The sequence below is a fragment of the Macadamia integrifolia genome, chromosome 1, assembly GCF_013358625.1.
Source record: "Macadamia integrifolia cultivar HAES 741 chromosome 1, SCU_Mint_v3, whole genome shotgun sequence".
Classification (NCBI taxonomy): domain Eukaryota; kingdom Viridiplantae; phylum Streptophyta; class Magnoliopsida; order Proteales; family Proteaceae; genus Macadamia; species Macadamia integrifolia.
Genome location: NC_056557.1, coordinates 19505120 through 19517752, shown reverse-complemented (window position 1 = coordinate 19517752; position 12633 = coordinate 19505120). Strand labels below are relative to the sequence as shown.

The 12633-nt window shown below is 36.6% G+C and overlaps 1 protein-coding gene across 4 annotated transcripts; it reads left to right on the top strand.

Annotated features, from left to right (window-relative positions):
- Nucleotides 1-740: 740 nt before the first annotated feature.
- LOC122081131 (probable U3 small nucleolar RNA-associated protein 11) lies at nt 741-12272 on the top strand. 4 transcript variants are annotated; one of them, XM_042648120.1, is made up of 9 exons: nt 741-872; nt 2972-3063; nt 3154-3244; nt 3388-3479; nt 3557-3650; nt 4022-4101; nt 7286-7369; nt 11496-11595; nt 11687-12272. In XM_042648120.1, exons 2-9 carry the CDS (start codon nt 3008-3010, stop codon nt 11777-11779), a joined length of 690 nt encoding a protein of 229 aa, XP_042504054.1. In that variant the 5' UTR covers nt 741-872; nt 2972-3007; the 3' UTR covers nt 11780-12272. The 4 variants fall into 4 exon arrangements, with proteins under 4 accessions (XP_042504054.1, XP_042504058.1, XP_042504072.1 ...); XM_042648124.1 differs by having other exon boundaries at nt 747-872; nt 2942-3063; XM_042648138.1 differs by having other exon boundaries at nt 759-872; nt 2980-3063.
- The last annotated feature ends 361 nt before the right edge of the window (nt 12273-12633 follow it).

Here is a 12633-nt window from a genome sequence, read left to right as displayed (position 1 = left end):
CAAATGAAACCGATCAATAACCAAATTAAAACTAAACCGAATGAAACTGGTAAAAAATTAAATGATTATAAGATTATAAATTGATGAATTAACCATCCATTTTTTATAATACGAGTGAGAAAATTTTTATTATAAGAGAAATTGTTACAAATCATTGAATATTAGGTTATGAATAGAGAAATTGATTTGTAAATTGTAATAATGCTTTCATCGATTTCTTTGTTCATTATAGAAAACTAGTTGGATAGTTAACTGAATGACTGGATAATAGGGTTCATTTTGTGATTTCAATATTAGTTATCTTCTTAGTAATTTTTTATCCATTGGTTTCAATATTAGCTATATTTTCCTTACAATGATAAATCATTATTTAATCATGAATTTAAAGTTTTTTTTTTTTTTTTTCGTCAAATCTTATCATTATAAGTTATGAATGTAAGATACATTATGGTTCAAACCTAATGATAAACCGATCTAAACCGATATTAAATCGATATTAAAAAACCAAAATAAATCGAAACCAAACTAGATCGAAATCGAAACCGATCGAAAACCGAAGTTCTTTAATGGATTGATTTTGATCTCCCTCATTCCTAGACTGAAACCGATTGACACTCCTATCCGATACCTTCCCATCAACCGATAACTGACCAAGGGTAAAATGGGAATTATAGAAAATAAGAAACCCCAGCCTCCAGAGTTTTAATTCAAGATTAAACTTACCGATTTTACCCCATATAAATAAACTGGATTCCATCCAGGGTCCAAAGTATCGGGCCTCAGTTGAAAATCACGAAACCTGCTAGCGACTCTATCGTCTCAAGCTGCACGAGGCAGACAACCATCGTTCCAGTTGCTGCTCGAACCTGCAGGTATGCTCTCTCTCTCTCGCCTTCGCTTGCTCTGTCCCTCTCTCTCTCTCGCACGCTCGTTGTCTCCGTTTCCCTAGGGTTACCACGAGCCTTGGTAAGTGTCTAGACTTAGATTGATCTAGGGTTTCAATATGAGAGAACTCGACTGTAGGGTTCTGGGTTAAGACACGAATGTTGGGTTTGGTTCGTGCAACTAAATCTCTAATTGTAGCACTGTAAATTTTTGGCATGTGAAAGTGGCTTGAAATTAGTATTCAAGACAATGTACTGAACACTGAATAGGTTTAAAATACTCTTCGTTTCTGTAACAATTGATGCCCCTAAAAAAAAAAAAAAAAGAGGTACTCCTCCGTAATCCACCATGGCTTGGCATTCACTCAGACCACATGAATTATAGGAGTATTCTTTAGGGCTTCCAAGTGTTTGTCATTGTTTCCAGTTTTACAAATAAGAGGATTATTCCTGAAAGCTAAGAATTGTTGGAGAAGTTGGGTTGTGAAGTAATCCTCAAGGGTTGAACCATAAAAATGACATAAAATGAAGGATAAAGATACATTCAAGAATGTCAAGTTATTTCTAGTCCTGACGGCATGAAAAACTGACTCGTATTCACAGTTTGCCTTATAAATGCTATGAACTACGAACCATAATTTTCTCTTTTTCTTCTTTTTTTAATTTGACCACTAGAACAAAGTACCCACTATAGGATTTCTTTAGAGTAGAAAAAAGAAAGCAGTGAAAATGTTGTCAATAACATGTGGAAAAGTGCAGTGCTAGTTTGGAAGGTGCAGTCAAGGCCAAAACAGTACTTGTTTTGCACTGTAAAAATTAATTTTCATGGAATACTACCATATCTTTCAACTAGGTTTGTTTCCATGGACAAAGCAAATAATTTGGTAAATTGAGCCATTGAGGTAGACTCAAGTAAGTGGATTGATTTTTTTTTTTAATTTTAATTTATTGTTTTATACTTAGGCTTTTGATCGGCAAGAAATAAATACAAAAGAAAAATAAAAAATTATTTGAGGAGAGAGATGAATCCAACTGGCAGACTCAGTGCAACCAAACAGCTTTTCAGGAAAATCTAGATGAATCCAATTGATCTAACTGACGGACTCAAAGTAACCAAACTTTTTTCAGGCAGATTCTAGATGAATTCAACTGACAAAATCAAGGTAACCAAACAGTTAATCCTTCAGGATTACGATTCCACAGAAGCTCATTTTATGTAATTATGTCAAGAATCAATATGTGCACTAACAGATTTACGCAACCAAATGCTACGTAATAGTTTCTCGCTATAGTGCCGTTGCCATTCTTTCCTATACTCAACTTTGCTTTGTCCTGAGAGCAAGTGGGCAGAGAAGGTGACGGGGCAGCGACCGCAAAGACATACAAACAAGGTAAGCTCACCTCCTCTCTCCCTCTTTCTGTGAGAGGGGTTGGAAACCTAGCAGATTCTTGATTGGAATAGCTCACAGGACCGCTCAATGCCATTCTTCTTCTTCTTCTTCTTTATTAACTGGGTTTCATGGGTTTTACTGCCATCGCTACTTCAACAAAGGCATCTGCTTTATCTTTAATGAATTATCTTCCAAGCTTTCATTCATGCATCCCACTTGGAGGATACTTCCAAGCTGATTTATGATGCTGCTGAACGTTTGGGATTTGTTGGATAGATTGTGCTTGGCGTTATCTTTTCTCTGGGAATCTGTACCCTTTGTTACTTAACTCGGTTTATTCACAAGTGAAGAAGAATTGTTGTGTCTGCCATTTTATGTTTCAGTCAGTCAATTTTAAGCATACCTCTGTTAATTACCAGTTGTTAATCCCATTGTATTTGTTGTTCAATTTCAATATTTTTATTTGGGAGGTCTTCTGTGATATTTTGATTTCTCTTGAACAGCATAGGATTTGGGATTCTAGATACTTTTATTGGATTTCTCTCTCTCTGTTAGCTAGGATTCTGGAGCATTAGGCCTTGTTTAATTAAATAAAGGAAGCTTGGTCATTGCTGTTCTGTTAAAGGACAGGGAAGTTCTAAGATCTCTGCTTATCTGTTGAAACAGTGCAGAAAACTGATAGCTCAAAGTTTTTAGTCCTGCAGTAAAGGTACTTCCAACTTACGTGAAAAAATGTCGTCTCTAAGGAATGCTATCAGTAGACGGGCTCACAAGGAGCGATCTCAGCCGTAAGTGAAAGTATCTATTTTTCCCCAGTGGATTCTATTTCATCTGTTTAGGAACTCACTATTGTGTAATGGCTTTATTGATAATTTCAGGCATGCTAGGAAGAAGTTTGGGATTCTAGAAAAGCATAAAGACTATGTCTTGCGTGCAAAGGCATATCACCAGAAGGAGGAGACTTTACAGGTAATGTTTCCAGTGATTGCTTCTCCTGATTTCCTGTTATTTGTTATTAATATCGTCTGCAAAATGACCTCAGTAATATTTCTTGTAACATGATTTCTATTAAATATTTGGTGTTCGTTGCATAATTTTTGGTTTGGTTACAGAAACTCAAGGAGAAAGCATCATTCAGGAACCCAGATGAATTTTACTTCAAGATGATAAGAACAAGAACAAAGGATGGAGTTCATAAACCAGAGTAAGATATTAGTTGCCCAATTTCTTGGTTTGCTTCCATAAGTTTTGGCCATTCACTAACTAATATGGTTTTCTCAGGAGTGAGGCCAAGAAGTACACTAATGAGGAACTCATGCTCATGAAGACCCAAGATATAGGATATGTCTTTCAGAAAATTCAAAGTGAAAAGAAGGTGTTTTAGTGTTGCTAGTAATTCTAGTTGGTTGTAGTGTTGTTGCCAATGTTTGAGAAGATAACAAATCGGAATCGGTCAAGGCCAATACCGATCCAATCCCAATCCAGATAGGCCCGAATCGGACAGAGATACCCATACATTCAACTAAAAAAGTGTTTTTTTTCCCTTTGTCCATACGGATCTACTGATACAGTATCTGTCAAGAACCGGGATCGGTCATGGCTGATACTGATCCGACCAATTCAGGCCGATCCAATCCGATTCCTTAAACCATGGTTGTTGCTGGTTTGAGGATAGAAATTGATCATAGTCAACTTTTATGCAATTACTCTGTTGGCATCTTATTTTGGATTCTTTGTTTTCTGTAGAAAATTGAGAAGCTAGGTGCTGTGCTGCATTCTCTTGATAATCAGGCACCTAACAAGCACATCTATTATGCTGAAGACAGGTTTGAATTTCTTGATGTTCACTACTGCACTTTGAACTAGATTTCCTGTTTACATTCAAAACCCAAGGCATGGATCTGGTTGTTTTTAAACCTTAGCTGCTCTTGGATGGTGATACTTTTTTATTCTTTTATGTTTGTGAAAGGTTGGCTAGGTGGCTGCCCACCTAAGCTTTTCTCAAGGCTCCTCCAATGTGCCACACAGAAGGATGATGTGTCAATTTTGACAGTTGAATATTTTAGGAATGTATGGATCACCCACTTATGAAATTTCAGTTTCAAATTCCATAAGTTACCCTCCAATGTAATGGTGTACCCTCCCATGTATGATGTATGTCCATGCACCATTTTTGTAGTCCTATATTTTTCAATGTTTTGTGTTTCTACTTGGTAAATTTCTTTCGGGCTAAAACTTGATATGTGAGCAAGGGCCCATGGGGTCTACCTTTGTACCAAATTTCAGCCTACCTGACATGCCATGTGGCACAATTAGGTGACCCACTCAGTCAACTTTCCCCTTTTTATGTTCAGTATACTTAACTCATAACTGATAGATTATTGGGACATATTGGTAGATTATAATTCATCAAGGCTAGCTTTTGACTTTTAGGAAGGTATAAGTACTTTTTATTTCTCCTGCGCTATGTGAAAAATCAGAGTATGTTTAATGCTAAAACATTAGTGGCATTTTGACATTTTGTCTGTGTGGTTAACCAGGAAGTGAAGGATAACAAAGTAGGCTCTGTGCCCCACAGGTTGGGGAAAGTGAGGGTAGTAAAGGGAAATTAAGTTTTCCCTATCATGTTCATTTGCTGTCTTTTCTAGTGAGGGATAGTAATGGTACATCATCTCTCTAAATGGTGTGGAGCAATGGCTTTCCACACTATACCTCAAATCCAATCAATTTTGGTTTGATAACAGCTTATGGAGGCAGGGAAAGTGTGGATTTCAAAATTTTTACCATGTCCTCTAAACAGGGTAACTTTTACCATTCATGTGGAATTTTTCAGACATCCCCTCACTTTATCATGACCACACACTTCTCCACCTAACAGAGATTTTGGGAATAATGGCTGAACAGGGGGACTTGTTTGCTCTTTGGGGCTTGGGTCTCAAGAAAGGGGATGAGGCTTGGTCTGAGTCTGTTATGTCAATGTATTGTTGACTAGATTTTGGAATTTAAGCCATTGGATAAAATATTTGGGTCTGTTAATGTGTTGTTTTGTTTGCTTTTCTTTCCAAAAAAATTGTTATTTTTTATTTTTAATTGTAATGTTTTCTTAACCAGATAGTTATCAGTATGAGCTGGTGTCTTAGTTACCTGATTCTGCGGTTTGTTTGATTTTGGGGTTAAAGGTTCAAATTTGTTTTTCTTGTGGGACCCAGTTCGCTAAGGTTGCATTTCTATATGTCAGTCTTAGGTTGTCCTTGCCAAAAAATCTTTGTTACATTATCTATTTTAATTTTTAGGGAAAAAGATGCTGCCTGGTCGTGTGGCTTCTATGCCTAGACACAAGATCACACGAAATTACTGCCCCACCCCTTGTGAAATGAAAAATTCCATCCATGTTGATGCTCCTATGTTCACTCTCATTGGCCCCATGCTGGTGCATGGGCCACATGACCGGGCAGCGATCTCTTGCCCCAATTTTTAATAGTCCCTAGACTTTGTAATGTGAAATAAGCTGGGCTCTGAGTTATCTGGTTCAGTGGTTTACTGTTCAAATTTGTTGTTTTCATGTAACATTGTTCTCCTGTGTTGTGCTTCTATAAGTTGTCATATAGTTTTGTTTTTTTGTTTGCCAATGTAATCCATCACTCACAGAAATTTCTTTCCCATCCCTCCTTTAAGCCATTATTATGAAGGCTAAATTCAAACCAGGGAAATACATCTGGAATTTAGTTCAAAACAGAGCACAAAACAGGGAATATAAACCAGAAAAGGAGAAATCTCAGCAGTTATGGTTGAACAGTTCATATTAGGCTTCAATTTCAGTCAAAGATTTTGTCCTATTTACAGGCCAGGTTCACAGAATTGTGTCAGGATCTGATAGCCGGATTGTGAAATCAAGAACAATACTTCTGCAAGTAGGAAAACTTGAAACAAGAATGGAAATGCTGTAAATTGATTAGCAGAACTGGGAATCAAGTTAGAAATCTTTAGAGCTATTTGAATGGAGGATAGCAGATCGAAATTGGTCTTAACATGTAGCAGCAATATTACCGGGGAAAAAAAAATGTAGCAGCAGAACCTGAACTAAGATGACACATAATTTAGAAAATTGGGTAGAATTAGTATGCCTGCAAGATATGGAAGCATTTACATCAGAGTTCAGAAGTTCAGAGATCAACAAGAGGAGTTAACAGAGATCAACAAGAAGAGTTAACATACAAACAGAGCAGAAGCAGAAGCAGAAGCTGAGCATGAACAGTAACCACTGGCTGTCATGCTAGCTGTGACGGCTTCATGTTCTTTGGTGGTGTTTCTGGAACCTTATTTTTGCTTCACTTTGCCTCCACATCTTGCCCTAGAAGTTGCAATCATACCCTGCTAATCATTCTTATACTCTCATCTTCCATGTCTACTACCCCCATCTATTATTCTTGTAACTGGCACAATCTTCCATGCGCACCCAACAAAAAATCCATTGCTTGAGATGTGATGGTAGTGTAAATAGACCATGGCCCAACCTGAGACGCTAAACATTGTCTTGAGAATTAAGAAAGGATATCAAGTCGTTAGTTGAAGAAAATCTATGATTGGTTATAATGCACTGGGAAAATTGGGAACGTGAGGAGTGATCCTAGAGTGTAGGTGTACATTTTTTATTTTTTTAGTATTGATCTCTGCCATAAATCTGCAAACGATAATTTTCTCGTGGATGAGGGTGGAAAATAATGAGAAAAGGCTTCCTGTTAACTGTTTTGGATGCACCATTTCCAAAAATTTGGCTGGCATCCTAGTTCAAGTAGGATTCTTGTAGTGAGTAGGATAATATTTATTGAATTTTGATTTGTATTCCAAGTTTCCAACACATCCATTCGGCATAACAACTACCGAGGAGGTTAAATGTTTGATGGAGATTGTTTAAATTTCCTTTTTGACTGGTTGTGAATTTGCTAATCATCTCCCATTGAATTATAACTTATTATGACATTCTTCAAATTCTTTTCCTTTCCTTTATAGGGAGGAAGCTAAAGAAATACGATTACAAGCTCCACCAAGGGGAAAGTTACCTGCTTCTGAGGATCTCCCAGATCATATTAAGAGGTTAGAACAACTTGTCAGTTGCATGGTAGAATGCTGTATACCTCGTCCCTTTGTTTATCCCTTGTGTGCCTGTGCACATTTTGGTGTTTTGCCTGGGAAAATGTAAGGTTTCATTGATAAAGTAAAAGGTATGTATAATTGGTATCTTTAAGGTCATCACTTTGTACACATTCTCAAAAATTACATAAAAAATGTAGCAGCTTTCTCATAAATAATTGCTTGTGCATGCTCATCTGATTAAATAATTTTGGGTGCCTGGCAGAACCCTGATGCCTTATCTTGATCCATTCTCAAACATCTTGCTATTCCTTTCTTTCCAAACTTCCCAGGTGGCAACAACAACAACAACAAACTCAGTCTTATCCCAACTTAATGGGTCAGCTACACGGACCTATGCAAAACAAAGTAGGGAAAACTGAGGTCCAAACAAAATAAGAGAAATGAAGAAATGAGAAAGGATCCATGTGAACAGAGGTTGCCTGAATATATTAAAGCGCCGGCTGCCTACCTAATGCACCAATATAATATATATATATATATATACGAAGGGATAGAAAAGAAAGGACACCTAATGCATTAAAAGACGGTCTCCACAAATAGAATAAGCCATATTGTCAAAGGAAGGCAAAGAGATGATAATTCAGTGCATAGAACTAAAGAACTCAAGATTCCATGCACGTAACAAAAAAATCTATCTACTCAGCTAGAGGGAGGAGGAGCAAGCAGTGAACACACACCCATACAGGGAGATGATAAATTGATAATATTCCATAGCAGATATATAACACGCAAAGGGAGAAGGCATGCCATGAAGTTAAAATTCACTTGTTACATGTGATGCCGGAAGCACAGCTAAATTGGGCCAGCATAATCCTATTTTCAAGACCTCAATGGGTCATATGAACTTTGGGCTGTTTGATTTTGGGTTAATTGTTGTAGATTAATATTTTTAATGGGCCAATACATGGGGTAATGTTTAGGTGCACGAAATTAGCTACTACATTCTAATTTCTATTAGTTTCTACTTTCCCTTTTCTCCAGAAGATTTAGGTTAGATCTGGTCTATGGTTGCTATTTTGGTTTGTTCATTATTTGTGGGAGGGCTTTGAATCTGGTCCTAGAATCTCTTGAAAGTCTCTAAATTTGTGTGTGCTAGGAATAGAAGGTTAAGGGTGTGTTCAGTCTCATACATATCAGCTTTGTGATGCATGGATTCTTGTGTTAATTAATGAATAGCTTAAATGGTTTGTTGGCTTATTGATTGGGTGTGTCTATGTTTGTGGTTGAAGTCCCAGGCCACCTGCTTGAATAACAGTCATATTCAGCTGTTGCTTTCCCTCAATTTTGGTTCTATACTTCTATTTCTGCTTGTAAAGCTGAATTTATCCCACTGTTTTGATCCTGCTATGCTGCTGCCCTCTTTTGAAGGTTCATTCAAATTAGACCTGTGATGGAGGGCCGGTTACAGAAGAAGGGGAAGAAGCCTATGTGTTCACACTCTCTCACTAAGCACAAAACCAACTGAAAATTCTCATTCAATCAACTATGTCCATTGTTGGGTTACATGATAGTATTTAAAGAGAAAGCAATACTCCTACTTAAACTCTAAAAAGGAAACAAACTCCCAAAAATGAATTAGTTCCTCATCTAACACAACTTGGATTTAACAACGTGGTAAAAAGAAGACGCAAATACTCCCCATGATAAACATACCAACCAACTTAGAAGACTCAATTAATAGTAATTCCAGAACTTCAAAAATGCCCCCGGACTTTCCTAAATATCCATACTTAGGTCTTGGGCCTCCATATTAGATCACATTGACCTGGCCATGTGAAGGCTTCAGCTGCTGCAATATTAAGTCTATAGATATGGATTTTGTAATCCAATTTTTCAATGGTTAGGCATGGCATTTCTGTGAGATCAAGCTTGAAGTTCAGATCTGGGTTGAAAGTTGCCACCTGATTCAATTTTGGGCAATTTTACTTGATTTCAGAAAGTTCGTTTGAGGTTTTGTTTGCTGGTTCTTAGATGTCTAGGAGTTGAAGAGTTATTTTGAAATTTCAAGTTGTTTGATGCCATATTGCATAGTTGTCAAGGTGACTCAAGGCAGTGGAGGGGTGCCTAAGTGCTTAGGCGACTAAGGCGCCTAAGTGTTATTTTTTTATTTCTCCTCTTTTTTAACATTATTTAGTATGCTACAATGTATTATCTTATATTATAAAAAATCAACATTTATCCACATCAAGTTATAGAAAATGAACATTAAACCACATCAATTTATCAAAAATCAACATTAAGTCACATCAAGTCATCAAAATCAACATTAAGCCACATCAAGCCATCAAAATCAACATGGAATTAGAAGACAGTAGAACTGAAGAAGCAAGCTATTGAAAGTTTGAAACAGTCAAAACATACATTTGGTTTATGCTGTTCTTGAAAATGATCATTGTCCTGGTATAATTAGTCTCACAATTGGTTTATACTGTTCTTGGAAAATATGATCTTATCTTTTAGTAATTAAACTGTTGTTGCAGAATTTTGACAATTGCCAAAAACCACCTTTTTGGTAAACATTTATTACTAAAAGGAGCCCAGTCTGAAAATAATTTTCAAAAAGTGCTACCTTACTGGATCTTTTGGTAAGATCGTTTTTTTTATCATTCCCTGCACCATCACTGTCTTGAACATCAATTTCATATTTGTTGGGCACTCCGAAGTGCAATAAAAATAATCTACTCTGAGACTGGTGGATAGTTTCATTCTTGAAAATGAAAAATACAGTACATCTGTAAATCCACTTCAGATGATTAATTAAACTAAAGCCTTAGTGGACATGGATCTTAGAAAAAAAAATGAAGACATGTTAGCATATGAAACAAGAAGCATTCTAAATTCGATGTCAAAATAATATCGCATTTTGGGTGTTTGCATGTTGACTAATTATGTCTAGAATTTAGTTGTACTGGGGTTTTATAGAAGCTGCTCTTGATACTGGAAATCCAGTTCTGCCGTAGTAATTAGTAAACAGTCATTTCCAATGACCATACTGCAGTACAACATTTAGGGCCCATTTGATTTTGTTTATCCTGTTTCTATGTTTAGAAACGATTTTTAGAAACGCAAAAAGGTGTTTGATTTTTCTGTTTCCTGAAACGTTTTCAACAGTGTATTCAAGTTCAAGACATGAGTGAAGGCATGACGTTATAGGAATGTTACTCATGAGTGAAGGCATGATGTATGAGTTGCAGGTATGCTTTATGGAGATGAGCTTCAAAAGGATGAAGGCAATCCGAAACTGTGAGCTTCGCACAACTAGGTTGGAATCGCCGCATTTGGATAGCGAGAAGTTTCAATAATGGGTTGGGGGTTTGGGTAGGTCGAGTGAAGTATCGGGTTTTTCATAATTTTTGTCGCTTCCACTTGTTTCTAGAAACAGAAAAACAAGTCTAACTTGTTTCTCCATTTCTGTTTCCAGACACATAAATAGGCATAAATTTCTATATCTGTTTCCAAAAACAAGTGAAATGAAACAGAAAAATCAAACGATTTTTAGGATGTTTTTCCGGTTCTGTGCACAGAAAAACGGAAAAACCGTTTCTAGAAACAAAATCAAATGGGCCCTTAGATCCTAATTGTTATTAAAAATAATGCTCATTCACTCAGCAACTTACTGGATGTGTAACTAATTGTTTCTTCATTTTCAACCAAGTTAGTTTTTTATAGAAAAAATATGACAAGTCAGAAAACTTTTCAACTAGTATCTGAAATGTAGGTATTTTATGTTATGTTCGTCTTTCTTTCATAAAATATTTACCATCACTTGATGTCTTGCATCCAACCAGATGGACCTTTGATGGTTAGGATTTATATCAGTAGGAACTTTGGTCTATTGCTCTTGAAAGAGGAATTTTTATAATATTGAACTGTCTGAATTGATAGTCACTGATTTAGGTTGGTGATTAGGCAGTCACCAAACTGTATTGTTTTAGATATTGCTTAAAGAATATCTATGTTATGGAACTTATTAGATTTTAGGTACACCTCCACTTTCTTTTCCAGAGAGTAATTTTCCTGTTTTTGAGTTATTTTAATCTGATAACTTCTAGTTTTCCACGTCCAGAAAAACAGCTGGTTCATACCGAGAACTGGAGGCTAGGAAGAAGAGATTAAATGACCTAGAGAAACTGTATATGGACATGGAATTGAAAAAGGAACTACAGGTTTGAACATCTTTGATTTATTTCTCTTTATCCCTCTTGTTTTTTAACCATCATTTTCTTGTATATATAAATCATCAATTTAATGTCACAGAAAAAGGGTCGTAAACGCAAGCTTCGTGAAGATGAGATTGTTTGCCCAACTTCCAACCCCGTATATAAGTGGCGGAAGGAACGGAAGAGATAATGAAGTTAGAGTTTTTTTTGTTCCTGCACCTGGCACCTTTTCAGCGTCATTGATACAATTAGTTGAACTCCTGCTTTGTAGGGTATTTAGAAATTACTGTTCAGAGCTAGGAGGATGTTTTCTGAAAGGCCAAATTTCCCTTCTTCGGAAGCTCAAATCATTTCTCCCTAGAAAGAAAGCTGGATGATGAAACTGTATGGCAATTGGAAATAGAGTTTCTCATTTAAAATCAAAGTCTGGGAAAAGCTTGTATTTCTCCTGCAAAATACAGATTCTGGACCTTAGGAATTAGCTGTTGATGATTACTTATCCATCTCTGATTATTTCTTTTTGATATGTATGATTGTTAATAGATTATGCGGCTTTGTTTTTTTCAAAAACTTAAATGCAGTAGCAGGTTTTTGTGTTATGAATCATAAAATGGAAACAAAACAGATCATTTCATCATAAAGGATATGTTATTGCATGTCTTCTGTGGTGGAAAATTTGACTATTTCTTGGGTTCAAGCTGCTTCATTTCCTAAGCTCCCTTTTAATTAGCTTTTGTTGCTATTAGTTTATTTCTTACCCATCAAACATGGTGCAATGCTTTCCTGGACTGCAGAGTTCACTATGGTGTCTTTGGACTGCACGCCTAGCTGTGGTGTGTGCAACGGTAATATGTCCCAACCTGACTAATGGATATCTTGAGAACGGAGAAATTAACTGAATGCTTAACAAACTAGCGATATTTTTAGTGGCTAGTGTTTTCCATCCGGAAGTGTCCCGTGCCCAAACACAGGGCGGTGTAACCCCAGGAGGGGTGCAGTGGTTATTTTGCACCTCTTATATCTATGGTGTAGGGATGCTTCCGG